This window comes from Juglans regia, chromosome 11, assembly GCF_001411555.2.
Source record: "Juglans regia cultivar Chandler chromosome 11, Walnut 2.0, whole genome shotgun sequence".
Taxonomy (NCBI): Eukaryota; Viridiplantae; Streptophyta; class Magnoliopsida; order Fagales; family Juglandaceae; genus Juglans; species Juglans regia.
Window position 1 is genome coordinate 34,847,780 of NC_049911.1, and position 23,441 is coordinate 34,871,220.

At 35.9% G+C, this 23,441-nt stretch overlaps 2 protein-coding genes across 5 annotated transcripts; one reads left to right on the forward strand and one right to left on the reverse strand.

The window, feature by feature from the left end:
- Nucleotides 1–524: 524 nt before the first annotated feature.
- On the forward strand, nt 525–1,941 carry LOC109009560 (probable sarcosine oxidase). Its single transcript, XM_018990081.2, has one exon. It carries the CDS (start codon nt 650–652, stop codon nt 1,868–1,870), a length of 1,221 nt encoding a protein of 406 aa, XP_018845626.1. The 5' UTR covers nt 525–649; the 3' UTR covers nt 1,871–1,941.
- Nucleotides 1,942–3,862: 1,921 nt separating this feature from the next.
- LOC109009559 (centrosomal protein of 290 kDa) lies at nt 3,863–16,227 on the reverse strand. 4 transcript variants are annotated; one of them, XM_035682719.1, is made up of 10 exons: nt 16,131–16,227; nt 15,592–15,723; nt 14,902–15,169; nt 8,555–14,769; nt 6,346–7,204; nt 5,566–6,251; nt 4,804–4,945; nt 4,602–4,683; nt 4,403–4,518; nt 3,863–4,155 (listed from the first exon to the last, which is right to left on the reverse strand). In XM_035682719.1, the coding sequence occupies exons 2-9, from the start codon at nt 15,640–15,642 to the stop codon at nt 4,416–4,418; spliced, it is 8,406 nt and encodes a 2,801-aa protein (XP_035538612.1). In that variant the 5' UTR covers nt 15,643–15,723; nt 16,131–16,227; the 3' UTR covers nt 3,863–4,155; nt 4,403–4,415. The 4 variants fall into 4 exon arrangements, with proteins under 4 accessions (XP_035538612.1, XP_018845624.1, XP_018845623.1 ...); XM_018990079.2 differs by having other exon boundaries at nt 8,555–14,758; nt 14,915–15,169; nt 15,592–15,729; XM_018990078.2 differs by having other exon boundaries at nt 15,592–15,729.
- Between the last annotated feature and the right edge of the window lie 7,214 nt (nt 16,228–23,441).

Here is a 23,441-nt window from a genome sequence, read left to right on the forward strand (position 1 = left end):
TCATGCATGATTTTCGTAACTATTTTAGAATGAAAAATTATATACATGAGCCTCACATTCCTGTACATTACTTAAAAGTATGTAAATTTATTTTTCTACCCTTATGTTTCATGAAATATAAAATATGAGGATAAAAGAATAAAATTACATATTTTTTAAGTGGTCTATAGAATGTGAGGCTTACGTGTAGCATAACTCTTTTAGAATACGAGAAACAATTAAAAGAAAACACAAAGACAAAATTTCAAAACTTCAAATTAATTTCATTTTTCCTAATCATAAATTAATACTTCAATAAAATATTTTAAACGATAAGAATAAAAATAAAAAGCTATCAGATCGAACAATTGAGTTTACAACGATTCCAATTTAATTTCCTTTCCATTTTAGTATGGAAACATTTCGATTTCCATTTTAATAATAATATTGAAACATTTTGATATTTTCTTTTTCTGGAAGGGAAGAAACAAATGACCAACCAAACAAAATAAGAATCAAACGATGGCGATGGGGAGAAACTTGGTGCTTTTAAGGAGAGAATTTGGGCGTTAAAAACCATGTCACACTCGCATCCAACCCAAGCCAATTAAGAAGTAAGCTCCATTCAACAATAATATTTTGTCCTTGTCCATCTGAGAGAGAGAGAGAGATGGCAGTTTCAGGCCATGACTTCGACGTGATTATCGTCGGCGCAGGCATCATGGGCAGCTCCACAGCCTACCAAGTCGCCAAAAGGGGTCACAAAACTCTCCTAATCGAGCAATTCGATTTCTTGCACCACCGCGGGTCGTCTCACGGCGAGTCCCGCACCATGCGCGCAACCTACCCGGAGGACTACTACTACGCTATGGTAATGGAGTCCTACAAACTCTGGGAGGAGGCCGAGTCCGAAATCGGTTACAAGGTCCACTTCAAGGCCCGACATCTCGACATGGGCGCGTCCGACGACAAGTCCCTCCATGGCATCATAGAGACTTGCATCAAACACTCCGTCCCACACGAAGTTCTCGACCCCCGACTACTGGCCGAAAAGTTTTCCGGCATGTTCAATATCCCGGAGAATTGCGTTGGAGTGTCTAACGAGTATGGCGGCGTTATAAAGCCCACGAAGGCAGTATCCATGTTCCACACACTAGCGCTTCAAAACGGTGCTGTTCTTAGGGACTTCATGGAAGTGAAAGATATCAGAAAAGACGGTATCAAAGGGGGAATATGGGTTTACACAAGCAATGGTAAAAAGTTTTGGGGCAAAAAATGCGTGGTGACAGTTGGGGCTTGGACAAGCAAGTTAGTCAAAAGGGTTAGCGGGGTTGAGCTGCCTATACAACCCTTGGAGACTACCGTGTGTTATTGGAGAATTAAGGAGGGGCATGAGTCTAAGTATAGGATCGGAGGGGATTTCCCGACGTTTGCGTACTATGGGGAGCCGTATATATACGGGACGCCGTCGCTGGAGTTTCCAGGGTTGATCAAGGTGGCGGTGCATGGTGGTTATCCATGCGATCAGGACAAGAGGCCATGGGGCCCGGGAATCGCGTTGGAGTCCTTGAAACAATGGATTGAGGAAAAGCTGGCAGGGCAGGTTGATTCGGCGGCAGGGCCTGTGGCAACGCAATTGTGCATGTATGCGATGACCCCGGACGAGGATTTTGTGATCGATTTCTTGGGCGGGGAGTTCGGGAAGGATGTTGTGATCGGAGGTGGGTTTTCGGGGCATGGGTTCAAGATGGGCCCGGTGGTGGGGAGGATACTGGCTGACCTTGTGCTTGGTGGGGAGGCAAAAGGAGTGGAGCTAAAGCACTTTAGGATGGGAAGGTTTGAGGAGAATCCCAAAGGGAATGTCAAGAATTTTTTAAGTTCAAAAGTCTAATCTCCAGTCACTTGTTTCGGTCCCCACCGAGTGAATAATGAATGAAAACACACCCGTTTTCTCTAGTCTTACTCTGCTGAAGCAAGTATACATCTCTGTATCAGAAATCTCTCTCTCTCTCATGCAAAAGCAGACGGAAACACATGCGAAAAGGCCAAAGAGTAAACACATAAGCACAACGCTCACACTTTTTGTAGTACAAGTTTATGGCCTGATCTCACAACAGAACATGACAGAGTGGTACTGCATTTCATGTTTGGCTATGGTTTTTAGGGCTAAAGCGCCTTCCCCCCCCGCGCCGCTCTTTTTGGTATAAGCATACAGGCTAAAACACATAAACCAGACTAAATTAAAAACATTTAGAAATTATATTGATTCTGAAATTATATTGGGTGGATTTTCCTCATGCCCACTCTTTTACACGTTGCCAAAATATATCCTAGTTTTAGTTTCAACTGGGGATTTCCCCCTATTGGTCGTATAACGAGCCAATGAGGGGTCTCTTGGAGAGAGAGAGAGAGAGAGAGTCCGATCAGGTCCAATAACCCTCCTCTAAAAAGAGTTAATAGACTTCTATAAAGTACTCGACTTATGAACAAAACTCACCTAGGAAGCAACTCTCACATGGGAAAAGCGGAATATAAGGGCAAGTGAGACTCACCGTCCTGACACCCTCCCGATAACACCTAACCCTTGAGAACCTGTGAAGGCAAGTGGATGAGAGATACGGGGAACACTCGATCTCCTAACAGCAGGGATGAATGGGCTTAATAATGAACATCCACAGGATAAAATAAGTCAGGGAGCCACACCGTATTAATGACGCCGCTCCCCAAACTTCACACTGCATTAAAGGATTATGACTAAATAAATAGTTGAAGTGACATGAACTCTCTAAGGCAATGTATGAGTTGTCCCCGCCCAAAAACTTAATAGAAAAGCCGACCCCCAAGTATGAAGAACTCTCTCTAATTCCCGAAATCTCTTGCATAAACTACTAAGAAGATATATTGATTTAAGCATCGGAGACTCCCCGACCTCTACTAAGGCCCCCCACTCTGTATTTTCTTATGTGTGCAAGTGAAAGGCCCAAGACGCAATATGCTGGAACCTGACCTAAAAGAGTACGAAACACGATGTTAACACCAAAGATGCCTTCTCTTGATAAATATATTGACTGCAAAAGACTTATTTGTATGCGTCGATGACCTAGTTAACAATGGAAAAATGCGAATGATCATAGGAAAGATGGTGAATGGCTACAATCTCTTTGTAGCTATAACACTTCTCTTACAATTAACACTCTCAAGGGTAACATGCACAACTACATTTCATGTATGCACTCCATTTGACACGACATGCATCACATGCCAGTGCTTAACCCTTGATTCCCCTACTGCCTCTTAATTATTTTATGCATGCAATTAAGAAGGCTACCTGTCTTGCGTATAGACTAGCAAATTAATTACGATGCGGATGATCATGGTATCTTTTTTTTCCTCCTCTACTCAGCTCCCTAAACACATTTGCTTTGCCAGATGGTTCTTGACAAGTTGGGTTTACCCAATTTTCGACATTGATGCTTCTATTTACAATTATTTTCTTTTCTCTGATCGGTTTGTAGATGTGTTTACAGAAATGTGATGTAGCCAAGGTTTTTCTCCACCTTGAGAGGATCGTTAATGAATTTTCCAGAGATTTTCCAATTAAATAAACAAGATTGGAAAGTAACAACTCCTGATCTGGGTCATGCACAGAGATGGTTAGTAATCAAAAGGCATGTGTCGATAGTCACAATCTCTTTAACAAAACCTGCTCGAACACGATAATATATACCGGCCTGACTTTTACAAGCAGCAAAACGTACAGTTCGTGCCTTGTTTTTTTTTAACATGGGGAAGGGGAGATTTGATCATTGGTTCTCTTGATGGGAAATCAATGTGCTGTCAATTGGTCCAAAGGACCTTGCCAGTTCGTGCCTCTTGTTAAAGGTGGATAACTAGAGATATTCTTTTGGATTACAGAGCAAACTGTAAGTACAACAGTTACGAATTACAACCTTGGGTTGGATTTTGAATAAACAAACTCCCAGTCCATTTTTTTCTTATTGGGTGCCACCACGCAATCTGAGATTAACAAGAATAAAAACAGGAAATCACAGTTGCTTGGCTGAGCTGGATAAAAATCAATCAGATCATATCTAGGAAGAATAAAAAATCAATGATTATACTAGAAATAACCAGATCATGGCCGGGCCCTCTAGCCTTCCGACTAAAAATACCACCCTGCAAGTCAGGAATTGCAACAAAGTTAATTTAGACCAATATCGAGTCATTTCACATTGAAACAGAATTTCCTATCATATCAGTCCAACAAATTGGTAATGCACAAATAACGCATGATATGTTTTGTAATAAGAACAAATATTGCATGACAATACCAACAGGAGAACAACAAAAGCCATGCATCCAGTCAATCAAGCAGACTTGCGACACAGCTACCAGATGCTGTTAAGAAGAAAGGTTCACTGACCCGTTTTTTCTTCTCAAACCACAACCGTGGCAAGAAGTGCATGCAATATGGCCCAATAGATTATAATACCCAGCCGTAGAGCAGGTTGTCGCATCAGAGCCCGATCACAGGAAACCCTGGCAGATTGTGTATAAAATGGTTTTAGCTTTAATAATGTAGAAGAGTTCCATAGCAAAATAATAAAATGGGATGTGCCTACCAAAGGCCATCAATCATGTCAGTCACAGGTCGCGTAAATCTTGGCACAATTCTTGACGTAACAAGTGACTTGAAACCATGAACTGCAGTGGAGAAACAAAACGACAAAGAGGACAAAAAAAATTAAGAAATGAATTCATCGGATTATAAGCTTGTCCAAATAGAAGAAGAGAAGGCCAATAGTTGCATTGTTCTAGGTTTACCTTTATCATCATCCTCATCTTCTAACCTACCACTACTACCAGGATCCATGTCTATAGCAATAGCAACTTGGTCATTGTTGCCTTTGCGCAAACTGCGGACTTGAGACGCAATGGAAGTCCCAGCTACTGTCCTTTTGTTCACCTGTGCGGAAGTACACGACAATTGGTCATTCATGCCAAGAGTAATCTAACAATAAGGAAAAAAAAAAAAAAAAAAGAAATAAGAAGAAGAAGAAGAAGATAAAACCATATAATTGCTCCATATAACTAGTAAAAATGAATTATTATAGAAGATAGAAATGTGTACAACTATAAAAATAAAACTCAACGCAATGAAGATATGGCCATGCTACTAACTAATGAACCAATTCTAACATTATGTAAATATCACCAAATAGTTCTTGTACGTACAAATAATACAAAAGAATGCAAAATGTTAGGCTAAGATAAGCGTTTGTTTAATTTCAAGTTCTTTCGGTAAAAGAATACGTAAATGGAATTCCTCTCTTTTTACGTTTTTTTTTTTTCTTTGGTGGGGGGACAAGTGTATGCAACAGTATGTTAACGTTAACATCAGCAAAACTTAATGCATATACTGTGATAAAGAGACTAATGTGCATCCAAAACTTGTTTTCAAAGACATCAACAAAACTTAATGCATATTCTGCGATAAAGAGACTAATGTGCATCCAAAACGTGTTTTCAAAGACAATACGAATGCTATATCAAGGCAATAGAAAATAAACATCTACAAAATCTCACCACAGGTTCAACTTCCAAAATTTCAGATGTCATGCTAGTTGCCCTTTCAGAATCTCTAACACCCTCAAGCAAATTTAATCTTGATTCCTTCTCACGTAAAGACTTCTCAAGAAATTCTTCTTTATGTGTTAACTCTTCTACCTTGCTCCTTTCAACTTCTAACAATGCATCCTTACTTTGAGCGACCGCCCATAGATCTTCCAATTCCAATATGATAGATGTAATCTTCTTCTGTAGTATTTCCTTGTGTTCATGAATGTCACGGTCATTCTTATCATCAAGATGCACATCATGCACCCCAAACCGAGCAATCATTGAGTCAAACCATGCCAAGAACTCATGGATCTCATCTGCAGTCCTCTTGCTACTCATTTGTGATGCAACAAGAACGTCATTAGTGCATCTAGTAACCTCTTGCCTTAAGAAAGAGATCTCTGCATCCCGATCTTGCATTTGTGCTTGAAGCTTTTCAACCTCAGCAAGGAGACTCTCAGAAAACTGATGAAGCTCATCGAACTTGGTCACAGTGATGGAGAGCTTTTTCAGAGCCTTTCCACGGGAACCTTCAAGGTTCTTGACATCTAGATTCTTTTGTTGCACAACCTTTTCCAATTCCTCAATCTTGTTTGTCAGAGTTTCCATCTGTGCCTCCTCTTCATCAAGTGCTTGCATCAGTGCCTCAATTTCTGTGATCAACAAGTGGTTAAGTACCAACAACTAAATTAACCATTATAGACCATACATAAATTAAGGGGTAGATTCAAGCAAAATGTAACTGACCTTGGTCTTTGGCAGCAAGTACATCAGTATATGATCTAACCCTATCCTGTAACTCTGTTGAGGCGACTTGCGCATCCTGCAGCTCCTTTACTCTCTGCTTTAGTAAATTCCTTTCCGTCTCTATCGCTTCAACCTGTTCCTCCAAATCATGCACCCGTGTTTGGGAAGATTGAAGATCTAGCGAGTAACTTCTTGTGGCAGCTTCAGCTTCCTTTATTTGACTAACCAGCTCCGAGCAAATCCTTTCATTCTGAATGTCCTTCTCATGAAGCTCTTTCTGTAAATTTGCTATTGTAATCTTCATTTCCTTTCCACTACCAACAATAGTTTCAGTTTTCAAGCTAGCAAAATTCCTCACAGCCAACACAAGTCTATCTGCCATATTCCTGATAGATTCCTCAGAGGAAAAATGAGCCTGTCCACCATCAGCAAATGCTGTTGATTTTAAGTTCAAACCCACTTCTCCAGCAGTCATATTATTACCAACCAGGTCAACTCTATGGTTTTCGACTTCCATCACTGAACTAGCACATGCTTCGTAAAGCACGGCAATGTTTCTCTGCAAAATAATAAGTTCCATATCTTTTTTGCTTTTGACTGACTCTACACGAATAATGTCTCTCTTCATAGATTCAACTGACTCTTTTTGGGAAGTCATCTCCCCATGAACAGCTGCCACTAAGTTAGATAGACTGCTGTTTTGTTTATGTAATGAGACAGAGTGTTTGCGTAATTTTTCTTCAAGATCGCCAATTTCTGTCACAAATTCATGCAGATGATGCATAACAAAATTATAAATTCCAAATACATCTTCATCAAGTTGCCCATGAGTTTTGGAGTCTGACCAAGAATCCATTTCCTGAACAAGATAATTCGGTGAGGAAGGAAACTAATGAAGGATTGATACAACCACCAATCAAATACAGCAGGTAACAAGCTACTTAAGGAGAATATTGTATAATCTTTGATTTGCAAAAATCTTATTGTCAAATTACAAGGGTATGTTTGGTTTGTGAAAGTAGATATGAGAATTTTTTTGAGATTGGGTTTTGAGGAAGGAGAGAATTTTTTATTTTTTTAAATAAGTTTTGCATTGGAGTTTGTGAAAGTAGATAGGCAGAGTTGAAAAGTTGTTTGAATAATAGAGTACTTTTGTAATTTGGAGTTTGTAAACATTGTATTAATTTTTATTTTTATTTGTAAAAGTTGAATGAAAAGTTGAATAATTTTTTTAAACCAAACATTCCCAAAACATTTTGGATCTGTTAACTATTTTATTCAGTTGTAAAGAAAGATCTACAGAAAAACTGCAAGGCAATATAAATTATCACAAATGACTTGAAGCAAAGACAGACAAAATGTAGATCCGTGTAGGTTGAACAAGTACAGAGCCTGCAAGTTAAATGTGTATTGCCATTAAGACAAGCCCTAGAGGTTGGCTTTCTTAATTTAAGGGAGCATGAAGAAATCAATTGCACATAAGTAATCTAAAATATCCAGGCTTGCTAGGAGTACTTTGATTTTCTTTTACAAAAATGAAACAGTAAAGTATGTAATCTTTGAGACAAGGGTGGTTTCTTTTTCTGTACAGAATATTAGACTGTAAACAGTACGATTTTCAATCATTTTTATCTGTATGTTTCAAAACCCTTTTGCATAACTGCCTATACAAGGCCTCAAATTTTGAAATATAAGTGGCTCGGGAGTTCTTACTCTCAATAAAAAATAAGGAGGTTCCAGCTTTTGCAAGAAACAATCAACAACATTGTAGGGCTTGGCAAATAACTATTTTATGGTGAAAAATAAATAACTTCTTTTTTACCCCTAGCTTTATCTCACAACATCAAACGACTGTCAGACACCCCCTCAAAATATTTGGGCATGAAAACATGAAGCTCACTTCAGAACTCAATTACACGTGTTTTTTGCAAATGGCCAACGAGGGGACAAGTCTACAAGTGACTTAACGGCATTTGAGCCACAAATGTAAATAAGACAACAAAAATCTCCAAATTGAATTTTAAAAAAAAAAAACTTTCAAGAACCAATATTGAACAAAATTGGTTCTTGGATGCATCTACAGAGGTTTTACATTAGAACCTGTGGGAGATAAAAACAAAGATAAGATTCCTAATATTGAAGCAACATGACCATTGATAGATAAATGTGTGCAAAAGTACACAAACAAATAGATAAGCATGAACAATACCTTGCTATCTGAATCGCCAGTTATAAAGCCATCAGACCCACAGAAAAAAGGCACAACAACTTGCTCAACATTTTTTGTTTTCAGACATGAATCAATGCCAGCCTCCAGATTGTGCAAAAATTCCAAGTCCTTGGAGAAAACGTCAGCTAGTAAGTTATTAACATCATGAAATCCCTTCCTGAGTTGATTCAGACCAGATTTTATTCCCATAAATTCAGATAATTGGTTCTTTCTTTCCTCAGAACGAACAGTAGATAAACTTTCAAGCCGTGAATTAGCTTCAAGTTTGGCAGCCTCTGCCAAATCCCTTTCCTTAGTAAGCTCAACAACTTCATTGGCAGCTGTTGCCAGCTCCTCCTGGAGAACATCATTTCTCTCTTGCACCTCATTCAACTCTGCAAGGAGCAGCTCTGCTGCTTTTTTAGATTTCCTCATCTCCTGCTCTGAAGAAGCCACAGCAGTGCGTAAATCATAGAATAGTTTGCTAAGTTGTTCCAACCTCTCAATTGGATCACCACTGTTGAATTCACCATCAACATCAATGTTATTTAAAGCATTCAAAGCCATGCTCAATATGCGCCCTTTCTCCTGCAAGTAATGTTCAGTTTCTGTGAGACGATTTCTCAACAACAAACACTCCGATTCTAGGGCTTCTACTCTTTCTGGGTAAGCGGACAACTTTTTGAACTTCTGCTCATACTCTGCAAGAGCATTTTCCCTGTAGGTAATCTCAGATTTCAAATTTTCCACCTCGGCATTCTTCTCATTGATTATTTGCTTCAGACCATCCCTCTGCTGCACTAGTGACTTCCCTTTTCTAACAGCAACATTAAATTTCTCTCTCACAGAAGCCGACTTCTGCTCCTCCTGACTGAGTAGCTTTTCCAACTCCTCCCTTTTTATACTGAGAGCTTCTACTTCACAAAACAAAGATTGCTGCTTCTCCAGATATCTATCTCTCTCCTCCCTCACCTGCATCAACTCACGCATAGCCTCCTCTAGTTCTGGTTTCAGAAGAGCCATAGCCTGTTCCCTGGAATCATGCGTATCTATACTTCTCACTTCAGCAATAGCATCAACATTTTCAGCATGGTGTCTGTCAGCCACATCCCCAATCACAGGATTCTTTGAAGAAAGAATTGCATAATTCTCTATAAGCTTCCTCAGCAACTCTTCCAGGCAATGAATACTATCACTTCCAGAAACCAGATCTATGGTTCCAGATTCTTGCAATGCGTCGCTAGCCAAATCCTGCAATCTTTTGATTTTGCCTTCAATGATGACAATCTTCTCCTCATTCCCGAGCCTCTCAACTAATTTCTCACTCAAACCAGTAACTTCATTCTGCAGCTTTTCTTTCTCAAGTTTGAATTCAACCATCCTCACTGAAAGTTTTTCATGTTCATGAGTCAGAATCTCCAATCTTTCAGAGAGGTCCTCTCTCTCTCGACTAACTGCTTGGAGGTCTGCCTCGAGTTCAGACACTCTCCTTTGTGACTCTTCCAAATCAGCACTTAGTGATCCACAATAGTTTTCAAAATTATCAATCTTCTGCAGGAGAGAGCTTCTATCATGTTGAGCCTCCGATAGTGCTTTTCCTAACCACTCAATCCTATCCTCTGGTTCCACAGACCGAAACTGTGAAGGCATATCAATCCTGTCCAAAAGTTCTTCCAATCTCTGTACTAAATCATTCCTTTCCATTAAAGATTGTTCAAGCATTTCATTTTGTTCAGCCAACCCATATAACCTATTTTGAAGCTCCTCAAATTTTCTTCTCATATCGTCCTCTGAATTTGAGCTTGGCTGTACACCATCTTTCCAAGCATCCAAAGCAGCAAAAGCTGCATCAGAATATGAACCTCCTCCAGCAGAACTTTTCTGGTCCCAATCAGTCAGAGGCACCGAGTTTCCAGTAGTTGACCTTGCCAACCAATCAATCTTTTCAATTATATCTCTAGAATGAAAATGCTCTGGCAGATCTAGATCTTCTAAAATCTCTTCTATTCTCTGCAGGACAGAATCTTTATGAAGGAATGATTCTCTTAATGCAGTGGCTGAGTTGCGAATGTATGACAGCTCAGATTCCAGAGCTTCCACACGCTCACCAGCCTCTGAGTAGGTCTTAAGTTTTGTTTCAACTTCTTGAATCCTAGAGTCTTTCAACTGTATCTCATGCAAGCATCTCTCCAGTTGACTAGAAGTATCAGCCAGGGACTGTTTGAGACCATCACGTTGCACAACCAAGCCTTTGCCCTTGGCAACAGCGATGCCGAGTTTCTCTCTAATAGAAGATACTCGCTGCTCTGTCTGTTCAAGTTCACTTCTTTTCTCCCGTAATTCAGAGCGTGCAGCAATGAGGGTTTCCTCCGCGAGGTGTAAACTGTCCTTAAGAATAAAGATCTCATTTTCGTGCTCAAAGCACAAGGATTCTAACTGATGTATCTTATCCTGCAATTCAGTCAGTTCAATCATCTTGGACCCAAACTCTTCTCTAGACAAGCCAACCTGCACATCAAGCTCCTTAGATTTCTGAACAAGAAGAGACACCACCGTCTCCAAATGAGAAGCATGAGTTTTATCCAAGTTAATCTCATCTTCACCCAGTTTTAGCACACTTTCCACATCATCTACTAATTTATGGACAGTATATGCATCAAGGCATCTTCTGCTTATTTCCTCAAACTCTCTTTCTCTACGAATTAACTCTGCTGTGAGTTTATTGTTAACAGTTCTGAGCTGCAGCTTCTCCTCTAAAAAATCGTCCAGTTGTTCCAACAGCATCTCATATTCACTATAATCTAAAGGATCAAGCAGTTTCTCAATTTGTATGTTTTTCTCACTTTCATCCACAGATCCACAGGAACTGATCACAAGTTGCCTCAGTCTACCATGCATCTTATGCAATATACTAATAGCCAATTCATTCTTTCCATGCAAATCATCAAATTTCTCATTCACATGTTTGTGTAAGGTACAGATTTCCTCATGGTCGATCTGAGCAGCTTGGAGTTTCCCCTGCAGAGCCTCAATCACTTTGGTAGCAGCACTAACAGAAGCAACAACGCGGCTACTGACGTTCATGCCATCCTGAGTGCCAATTGAGATAGTCGAGGTTAAAAGTTCCCCAACTGATTCATCAAGCTTCCCAACAGCTTCAAGGATTTCGGCCACTGTAGAATTCCAATCTTCAAGTAACAACACCCTCTCAGCCATTTCTTTCTGCATATTCTCCAACTGATTGCTGATGGAAGCAGCCATCTCATTTGAACCATGCTGTAAATCATCCAAACGACTTTGCAAGTCACTAATTCTTGATTGATACCCACAAAGCTTTTCACCAAGCTCACGGTTTTCTGCTTTGAGATTAATGCCTTGCAGCTTTAAGGATTCAAAGAGAACTTCAAGTTCGCCATCCTTCGCTTCAACCTCGCAAACATGTTGCTTTAAAGCTTCAAATAGAACCTCAAGCTCAATGTTGGCTGCTTCCAAATAGTTACTATGTTCCTTCAGAGCTTCGTGTTCAGCCATGAGTTCCCTGAATGTGGCATCAGCTATTTTCCTACCATCTTGCTCCCCTGTGAAGAGTACACTGGCATTCTCAGCATCCATTCCCAACTGCTTTATCAATGTTCTCAAATTTCCAGCTAGCTCTTTTGTTACCATGAATGGATCTGCTGCTGGTGATTGATTTTCAGTAGGATCCCTTTCCCCTTCCTCTTGTTCATCAACATGCACCTTTGACTCAAAGGCTTGAATCAGTTTTGATATCCCCGGTGCAGCAACTTTCCGGCTAAAAGAAGTGGAATGAAAATGTGCCCCTTCTATTGCTTTTTCAAGTTTCTGCAATATTTTCTCCGCCCCCTCCAAGTGTCCCTTCAAGGTAACAAACCCACAAGGGTCGTCAAAGACTTCTTGTTCAGGCAGCAGGATTGGTGGTCCTACTGCAAGGCCATCAGATAAGGGCTTCTCCAACACAGGAGAATAAACTTCACCATCTTGCTTCCTAGTAGTCTGGTGAGAATCTTCATAATCTGTCACACTTTCATGGCCCCTACTTCGTACTTCCTGACTGACTTCATTCCCAGCTTCACCAGCTTGGCAAGGTATTGGGCTTTGCTGGCCATCTATCTCTCTTACTTTAGCTTTGAATACCTCCAGACTGCTCTGAAGTAGAATGTTTTCCTCAGTGAGTTGTTCAAGGCGCATTGTCATTTCCTTCAGGCTGCTTTCAACCTTCATCCGCTCGGTGTGTTCAGTAGAAAACTGGTCTTGAAGAACAAAAAGTTTGGAAGTAAACTTCTCGCTCTCAAGATTAAGATGCTCCTTGTCCTCTTCAAGCCTGCTTCTTTGCTCTGTTACCAAAGCAAGACTCCCGTTTAAGCTAGTGTTTTCAACCTGCAAAGCTGCCACCAAACCTTTACAGTCAGCCAATTCTAGAGATAGTTTCTCATTAGCATGGAAAAGATGCTCCTTTTCCTCTTCAAGCTTCGTTCTCTCCTCTGTCACTGAAGACAGACTCCCACTTAAGTTGGAATTTTCAACCTGTAAAGCTGCCACCAAACTCTTGTCATCAGCTAATTCTTTTGACAGATTCTCATTCTCATTGAGTAAAAGCACCCTCTCCTCCACAAGTTTCTGTCTCTCTTCAGTCATAGAAGCAATGGTCCCATCTAATTTCTTATTTTCCACCTGTAAATCTGCTATCAAAATCTTGCAGCCATCCAACTCTGTTGACAGGCTCAACAAATCCCTTTCTGACCTTTCCAATCTACTCTGCAACTCGCGTGCTCCAGAAGAAAATTCCTCAACTTCTGCCTTCGCTTTACGAAATTGATCTTCGAGCTCCTCCCACCTGCTAGTAACAGTCTGGAGTTCAGATATGCACTGAACATGCTCTTCAGCGAGGAATTGATTACTCTCATGAGCTTCCTTGAGTGAAGCATTAAGCACAGATATTTCATCAACCAGCTGATGGTGCTGGTGCTCTAACTCCATCTCTAGCTCTGAGTGTTCAGCAAGTTGCAAGTGAAAGATATCTTTTGTAAAATGTGTGAGAATTAACTCTTCATTGAGTCTCTGCAATAATTCTGTAAAGCCATGTTTTGCAAAAGCCCCAAAATCAGTCCCCAACTCTGCATTAGAAACAGATTCTCTTGAATCGAGCAAAAACCTAAACTCTTCTTCATTGAGCCCCCTTATCACTTCCGTGAGCTGCATGAGACTGATTGCACTCACATCTGCAACAGGAGACACAGTCTGTCCTTCAGCATAACATTTAGCTTCAAGAGGTCTTTCAGGGCCTTTAGCCTCAGCTATAAAAGATTCTTCAGGCATATATTGTCGATTGTAACCATCTGTGCCTGTCCTATTCTCTGAAACAAAATGAGTATTTTCTTCCCTGCCTTTTCCTAGGCCATCAGACTGGAAAAGCATGACCAAGTTTTCTTCACAAGATGAACCTGATGATATTTGTTCTCTTTGCTGATTTTGGATGGCAGGATTACCAGTTGAGATCCCATCTGCCATATTTAAAGCCAAAACAGAAGCTGAAAACCCATCTGACAAGGTCGCAACATCAGGTGCAGACACTTCTCCTGATTCACCAGTTTGTTCTGCTTCATGGGATGCCTCCTCCACAATATTATTTACTGAATCTATCCTTGGAAGAGCTTCAGCATTTATGCCAGGCTCAGACAGAGGAATCTGCTGGTCTACTTTAAGCTCTGTTTCACTTTTACCTTCAGGTACAAAAGATTCATCAGACATATATTGCTGATTGTACCCCTCTGCAGCCGTCCTATTGTCCAAAACTGCACAACTCTTTTCTTCTCTGCCTCTTCCATCATCCCCAGATGGAAAAGGAATGAAGAAGTTTTCTTCGAAATACGATCCAGGCACTATTTCTTCTCTCTGCTCATTTGTCATGGCAAGATTAGATGAGATCCCATCTACCCCATTTAAAGTCAAAACAGAAGCTGAAAACCCATCCAACAAGGTCGCACCATCATATGCAGATACATCTCCTGACTCACCAGTTTGCTCTGGTTCAAGGGATACCTCATCCACGTAAGTCTTTAGTGAAACTATAGTTGAAAGAGCTTCAGCGCTTTCGCCAAGTTCAGAGAAAGGAAGCTGCTGGTCTCCTTCAAGCTCTATTTCACTGCTTCGATCAGATTGCTTTGAGTCCAAAACATCAGCTTCCTGCATTGCCCCTACCCAGCAACAAATGAGTGAATACGATTATACATCAAATTCATGCATCATTGCTACTAACCAGCCAAACGTATTTCTCAGATGAGACAAAATTTACACTACAAGAAGTATCAAGAGAAGGAGAGCACAACCTATATCTGTTACCTGATCTTCCCTCAGCTGAGTTGAGGACGTATCAGGCTCGCCAGCCCCCATTGAGTGCGATACTGGTGAATCGGAGATCTCCGTATGTGAATCGGCACGAGGAGTTTCCTTTTCAGTAACCTCAGGCGGCGCTGTTGGAATAAGAGTAGTGGAAGATGCATCAGCATCAGCTTGCTCAGCTTTATCATATTTTTTTGATGATTTTCCATGGCTAGCACTGCTTTTAATTTCCTTTTTCTGACGAAATTGTTGAAGCTGGTGATAAAAAAAAAAAAAGAAACAAACATAAATTTGCACTCTTAGGGAATGAGCATAAACAGCCAAACAACGATTCAAGAACCAATGTCTAGCACCAAACATCATATCATCAAGAAAACCTTTTCTATCCCCTTGCTGGTATACCAAAAAAAAAACAATAGAAACCAGGAAGTGAAAACTCAATCTTCTTCTGCTCTAGTCCCGCAAAAAAAGCAACCAGCTTGCTCGTCCACACACAGTTATTGAATTTGAACCCAAAGTTTTAAGTATTATTTCAAGAGGAACTCAACATCACAGAACGTGCGATTAGAACCTATTCCTTTTAAGTTCCAAAGTTACTCCGCAACCAAACAGGAAGTACCAATTAACAGCAGTTTCAAATCTGGAAATTGTAAACTATAATAATGATAGATAAGGACCTTTTTCCGTCCGGCAGCGAGCAGATCGGTACGGCTCTTGTTCTTGTCCATCCGATCGGCTCTGTTCTTGGTTGCCGCTGAGACTCCACACAAATCACACCCACCGACAAGGTTCAATCACCATTAGAGAAACTGCCTCTATACCATGACCAGCGAAAAATGAAAAATAAATAAATAAATAATCAAAACTGAATGAATAGATAACATTTACCGAATTGAGAATTTGTTCGCACATAGAATACAACAAGATTAAATAAAACTCCAGCTTTCCTGTCCTTTTCAGAAAATGAGACACTCGCCTAGAGTAAGTAAATCCGAAGCTTTACGAATACCTAAGATTCAAAATCCCAGTTTCTTGTATTTTCTCAGCGACCAGACAAAACATAGAAAGACCTGATTCCAACTTTCTACTATCTAAAACTCAAATTATAGGACCCTAATCACAGACGCCCCCAAACGAAAATTCAAAACAAAACCAAGAAAAGGGAAAATAAATGAAACGAAAACAGTGTGATTCACTAAACGAAATGAAAGCGCACCTCGATTCCTCTCGGCTCGATCTATTCGACGTTGTCGTCTTGATTACGGTGGGGTTCCCGTTTGGTGCCAATTGCTTCCGTTTCAAAAATAAACCAAAGCCCGAATGTGTGATAGTCTTTTTCTTTAGCTTACTTCTCTTTAGATCTAACGCGACCTTCGTTTTCTCTGTGGGCTCGTTAGGTAAAATGTCGAAATAGGCCCACAAAGCAAACGGTTTCGAGCCACCGTCCGATCCCCGTATGTGTTGCAGATGCCAGCTATACATACTTCCGTAGCAAGTAAGCGACAGAGGAGACCCATATGGGCTCGAGCCCGCACAGTCTTTTTGGGCCTATTCGGCCCGGTGTTTATATTTAACGGGCCTCTAATCACGGCTCAGAGAGAATGGGGTCTTCGGCTTTAGCGGCCCTTATCAAAGTTGTAATATTAAGATTTGATTTTAATTGAGTGACATAATTTTATTAGTTGTTTAAAAATGAGTTGTAACAAAATTATAGGTATATAATACTCTGTATGGAAAATATTCCGGACTGAATTTCATAAAAATGGAAAATAATATATGGAGAAATATATTATTTTTTATAATAAATATCTTTATTAAATCTTTTAAATTTTTTATAATCAATTTTTTAAATTTTCACACAGAATATAATAAAATTTTAATTTTTTTAAATCTCAAAATAATAATAATATTAAAAAATAATATTTTATTTAAATTTCATCTTAATTCACTATCCAAACTGAATCTTAATCTTTATTAATTTTTGTAAAATACATATATTTTTCAAAAAAAAAAAAAAAAACATTTTCACCGTGCTGTTGATATTAGTCTTGCTTTGGTACCTATCTAATATGAACTGTATTGTTATTTATAACTCATAGTTATTTTGGCATTAAATTTCAACATTCTTATGTAAGTTAGGTTGATTGATTTATTCTTTAATATATAATGTAACATAAGAAAATGCACACATGCAGCCCTTACGCATGGCTTGTCTCTTTAATTCAAAGTTTAAACGGTCTAAAGTCAGTGCAATTTTATATCCTCTGTAAACAAGTCGTCGATATTCTTTTTTCTTCTTAATTCCCGATGAAAGAGGACGCCAACAAATATTGACTTCGATATCGAATATATATATATATTTTTGAATTATTCTTATTATATATTCCTCTAACCACCGAGAGAAGCTGTGCCCTAACAGTAGCTCAATCGATTAAAGAAATGCGGGGCATCTTTTTTAAGGCAACTTGCAAAAAAAAAAAGGTCCAAAGCAAAATTCCTATTGCGTAGCACGTGAATGTTACTCAATCTGGAATCCTATGGCTATGGGTCAAAGTCTATCATAATGTATATTAAATAATAGATAACCATATCATATCATATTCATTAATTATAAGATATGCTTGGGATTCTGATCTGTTAATTGCATGCTTTATTTTTTTTAAAAAAAAGTAATAATTTAGCTTGGGTTTTCTAGAATAACCATTCAAAGTTCAAACCCATTGATTTATATTAGATCAATGATATTTACAGTTATATAATGTACTAATCTCGTATATTTCTTTCAAAAAAATTAATAAATTTAAAATGTACATAAAATAATTATTTTATTAATTGTGAATTCAATTTCTTTTGAAGGAAATGCCCGAGACTTATGGTATGTTTGGGTACCAAACTACTTTCAATATTTTTTAAATATTCTCATATTTTTAAAAATACTTCATATACCAAACAACTTAAAATATTCTCAATGGGACCCACAAACCCACTTTAATCTCTACTCATAACTATTCACAAACATTAAAAAATAAAATCACAATAATATATAAATAAAAAATAAAATTACTATAATATTTATCACTATTAAATATAAATAAAAAATAAAAAATAAAATCACTATAATATATAAATAAAAAATAAAATCGCTATAATATATAAATAAAAAATAAAATCACTATAATATATAAATAAAAAATAAAATCATTATAATATTTATCTCTATTATATATAAATAAAAAATAAAATCACTAGAATATATAAATAAAAAATAACATTACTATAATATTTATCACTATTATATATATATATAAATAAAATCATTATAATATTTATCACTATTATATATAAATTAAAAATAAAATCATTATAATATTTACCATTATTATATATAAAAGTAAAATAAAATCACTACAATATTTATTAATATTAAAAAATCACAATAATAAAATTATTATAATATTTATTACTAAAAATAAAATCACTATAATATTTATGAGACCCATACATTTTTCAACTACCTACTCAAAAGTCAACAACTCAACATACTTCACACATCCAAACAACTCAAAATACTCTCAATGAGACCCACAAACTCATTCCAATATCTACTCATAACTATTCATAAACATTCTCAACACTTCTCACTACCCAAACGTACCCTTAATAGTATTACATTTTCTGTAAATTGTGAACAACATAATCATTATGTGATCTAAATGTATGGATTCGTGTGGATAATTTTACGTGATATAAAATATAATAATTTTCCGACCAGAAAAATGTAATATTAATAATGTCTCGTAACAAATTAAGATCCGTTCGATAATAGTTTTATGGGACAAATGATCTGTAACGAGGAATCAAATCCCAAACCAGATCGGCTGGAATGTTGCTTAGCAGTATTTAATAAGATTTCCAAGGAGTCTGCAATAATGTTGTTTTCCATTAAAATGTTCCATTATTACGAGTCAAGTCAACCAATATGGGTTCCATTATTAAGATTGTTAAAGAAGGTAATCATTGTTGATTATGAGAAAAAGGCATGCAGTGATCCTGAAAAAGTTTGTGGCATTGTGCTTCGTGCCCGTGTATGAGTTTTTTTTTCCGTAAAAAAATCATAATAATATTTTAATTTTATTTATTTATTTATTTTATAAAATATTTTAACTCAAATTATTTTACTATTATTCATAAATTTTCTCGTTACTATTTACAGATTTTTCATCTCATATATATAATCCTAAATTTTGTATTTAATAAAATTAAAAAAATAATAATAATAATAATTTGTAACTTACTTTAGCATCTCATACTAAATAAATACAGAGTAGTTTTACAAAACTAAAATTCATTTTATACAGAGCAATTTCATTTCATCTCATAATTATAGAATAGCGGTAAATGAATTTGAGTATTAGTCAAAACAATACGACATCGTCAGAGACAGTTTGTGAATGGGAGAGGCTTATAGATTGGGAGATTTCTAGATGATGATCTCTTTTAAACAATCCTTATAGGGGTTAGGTCAAAATCAATTTTGCTGTATAATAATGTGATGGTCTCGTTCTCGAGGGGAAAAAAAATACGTACTAGTACCAGTTGACTTTATCAGACAACGAAGGCAAAATGTTATTGAAACATCGTTCTCTTTCAATTCTACTTGTGAAAAATATCCCAAGCAAGGAATCAAATCCAAGCGTGTATCAATACACTACTAAAATAATCTGTCGCGACTTTTAAATATCATTGATCGGATCTTAAATGATAATAAAAATTGCTAGAATACAATGATTGAACGTTCAAATTGACTTAATTGGTAATTTAATGTGCAAATTGAATAACTATAAGACCTAGTTTATTTTTACAAATGAGATGAATTGAGATTAAAGTTAAAAAGTTGAATAAAATATTGTTAAAATATATACTCTTAATATTATTTTTGTTTTAAAATTAAAAAAATTTAAATTGTTTTATTATATTTTGTGTGAAAATTTAAAAAAATTGTAATGATTAAATGAGATAAGTTGTAAAAAAAAACGAGACCAAATTTTCACAATTATGATAAGATTAGCTAAAGGAAGCCGAATATAATTTATTTCCCCAATTATGAGATTTTTTTAAAATCATGATTAAATATCTTTGATGCGCACTCACATCCCACAAAACAAAACTAATGTTTTGACATGCCTAGTGACATTTTATGATATTCTTTATTCCCTCTATATTATAGTTTATTTTGGTGGAGTGTGACCCTTAATGATAGCATCTTGATCCAAGGATATCCAATTGGCTTAGACTTGGTAGTAATGAACACACACCTAGATGGAAGGGTAACAATCCCTTTTCATTATCTTTAACATCGTAGCAAGTAAAAAACACTCAACAATATTAATGGTTTGGAATGGATATGAATGGACTTTGAAGAAAAAAAAAAATCACAAGTTTGCAGTATATTTTGTCTACGTATTTTTTTCATATATTCTGTTTATTTGATTGGCCAAATGATTTAAATAGTCAAATATTGAAAAAAAATTGATAAAGATAATACACACAACGCGAACACAATTAGATAGAATATAACTTATTTAATGGGAATAATATTTTTATTTAAGATATAGAGTATTTATGTAATTATAATAGATAACAAGAAAACTCTAAGGCCTTGTTTAGATTCAAAGTTGATATTCACACATCTCATTTCATCTCATTTTATATAATCATTATAATTTTTTAAATTTACATAAAATATAATAAATAATTCAATTTTTTAAAAATAATAATGATATTAAAAAAATATTTAAAAAATATTTTATTTAATTTTATACTTTGATCTCATATGAATTTACCATCCAAACCTCTTAAAGTCAAATAATCAAAATATACCATATTTTACTATATATAGGTAAATGGAAGGGAGATGTATTCCTCAGCTGGTTCAAAGTTCAAACTAATTTTTAGAAGTGATTAAGGGTCGGTTTGAATAATAAAAATGTTATTTCATTTCATTTCATTATTATAATTTTTTAAAATTTTTATATAAAATATAATAAATAATTCAACTTTTAAATTTTAAATCAATAATAATATTAAAAAATAATATTATAATAATATATTTTTTAATTTTTAATATTCATCTCAATTCACTATTCACTATCAAAACAATACAAATTTTCATGCCACGTGGCGGAAACAAATTGTACCACTTCGGGATTGTCGAGAATTAACACGGCCATGGTCAACTATCTATTTCAATTGTGACCGTAGATTACATCGGGGGAATCAGACGGTTGAAAATCAGAGATACCGGCAAAGTTCAGTTTTTATGTAAAAAACAAATAACAATAATAATAAACAAAAGAAAAAAAAAAGGTTGGTCAACAGTTTGCTGATTAAAGAAAGCAAATAACACCACGTGATCCCCACTTTTTGGTCAGCTTTCTTACTCCAAGCACAGTGTCCACTCACCATTTTTTTTTTGGCTGTTTTGATCGGCAAATTCTCGTGGGAGTATCACTTCGTTTCCCCGCGATGAATTAGGCATATGATTTTTAATTCTTTATTATATATTATACATTATATTCTCATCTTATTTTAATTATATTAAATAATATATAACACATTATCATTATTAAATAATAAAAAAATATATAATAAATAATTATTTAATAATAATAAATATAACACATTATATAATAAAATAATGTATATAATTTTATTTTTTAAAATAACTCACTCAATTCCACCTGTCAAGTTGTAAAACTCCTAAGCGAACTTACTCTTCTTCATAATTTAGGCAACGTACCTCGTTTTACTATAAACGACAAATTAACAATAAATTAGGCTCACAGGTTATTTATTAATTAATAGTTGGATCATGATTTTGCTGCAGCGGAGGCAAGAGTATATTATGCATATATTAATATATATAGGTGTATATAATAATATATACATATAGTTCTAATTAGTTCAAAAGAGTATATTATTATTTTATATTTTTATAAAAATATATAATATTAATAAAATGACATTATTGTACTAATTGATTATAACAAATCGTAAGTAGATAATTTTTATTTGATAAGAAATTAACTTCATTTATTCATGAGTGAAAAGTTATATTCATGAACGAATACATTCAGAAAAATTTACAGATCACAAGTTAATTACTGCATCTTGAATTTTATTTGTACATAAATTCATTTATGACTAGTATGATATTAACTACTGTTGTAACTCCTTATAGACAAATCGTATAAGAGACAACATCTTGTCTAAAACAGAAACTTATACTCCACTCTCCACAAGAGAGAATGATTTAACCTCTACTCACAAAACAACTCATAGATTATTTTTTAAAAACTAAACAAAATGAAACAACAATTAAAATAGAAATATAGATATGAAAATGATTAATTACAGTTTAGATATATTTCGATATACTTCAAAATCAATCATAAAAAGTTATATTTGAACGATTTGATCTAGTGATTCACCATTATCTTTTCAACAATTGGCTTAGGAAGCATCTTATACTGCTCGTGTCTCATAAAGGGTGCTAAAGAATTGTAGATACATCTTTTCAATTTTGAAGGGAATAAAATAAATTAAGAAAAAAAGAGAAATTAGGAAAGAAGAGGGAAAGTAGGAGGGAGAAGAGGGATGGGAAAGAGAAGGGAAAAAGAAGAGAAAAAATGGATGTAGAAGCTCTCCCCCACCTCTTCTTCCAGCGATTTAGAGGATTTAAGAGCACAATCTAATGAAAATTTAGCTATTAAATCATAAAATATATCACATTGGAATAACTATATTCTAAATATTTAGAATATAGTTATAGTAATTTCTAAAGTTATTTCTAAATTTAAAAAATATTATTTATCCATCAAATATATTTTATATCATTTGTTTTATTATTATATAATAAAAAAATAACTATTTCATTGTAAAAATTTATGTGAATGAAATAATTAAAAATATATTTTTTTTTATATTTATAAAAAATATCATTTAATTTTAACTAATTCAATAAAAATATTAAAGGGAGTTTGTGGGAGAGATAGTGTCGGCACTGAGATTTCTCCTACGGTCGGAAGTGTAAGTAGATAATTATTATGGATTGACTTAAAAGGTAAAAAACAAATAAAAATACCAAAAAAAAGGGTAAAACTAAAATTTCAATTAAAGAAAGAAGTTTATTAAGCATACAGCTTACTTCTTCTAAACGCGTCAACCTTTACTTTTTCTCTCTTCGAAAAGTTGGAAGGGCAATTTATCAACTTGTTAGACCAAATCCAACTAGTCCTCTATTTCTTTCTTCTTTATCTATTCAAAGTTTCAAACCTAAGGACCCACCACACAGCTCTTATACGGTCCAACTTCTGTTTGTTTGTTTTATTTTTTCCCTTACCTTCCATTGAAATCTTCAAACCCATCTCAGCCCTCAGATCACGTACCCACTTTGACTTCCACCTCCCACTTCTTACCCAGGTCATCCGGTCACCCCTCCCACGCCCTTATATCATCCACCATCTCT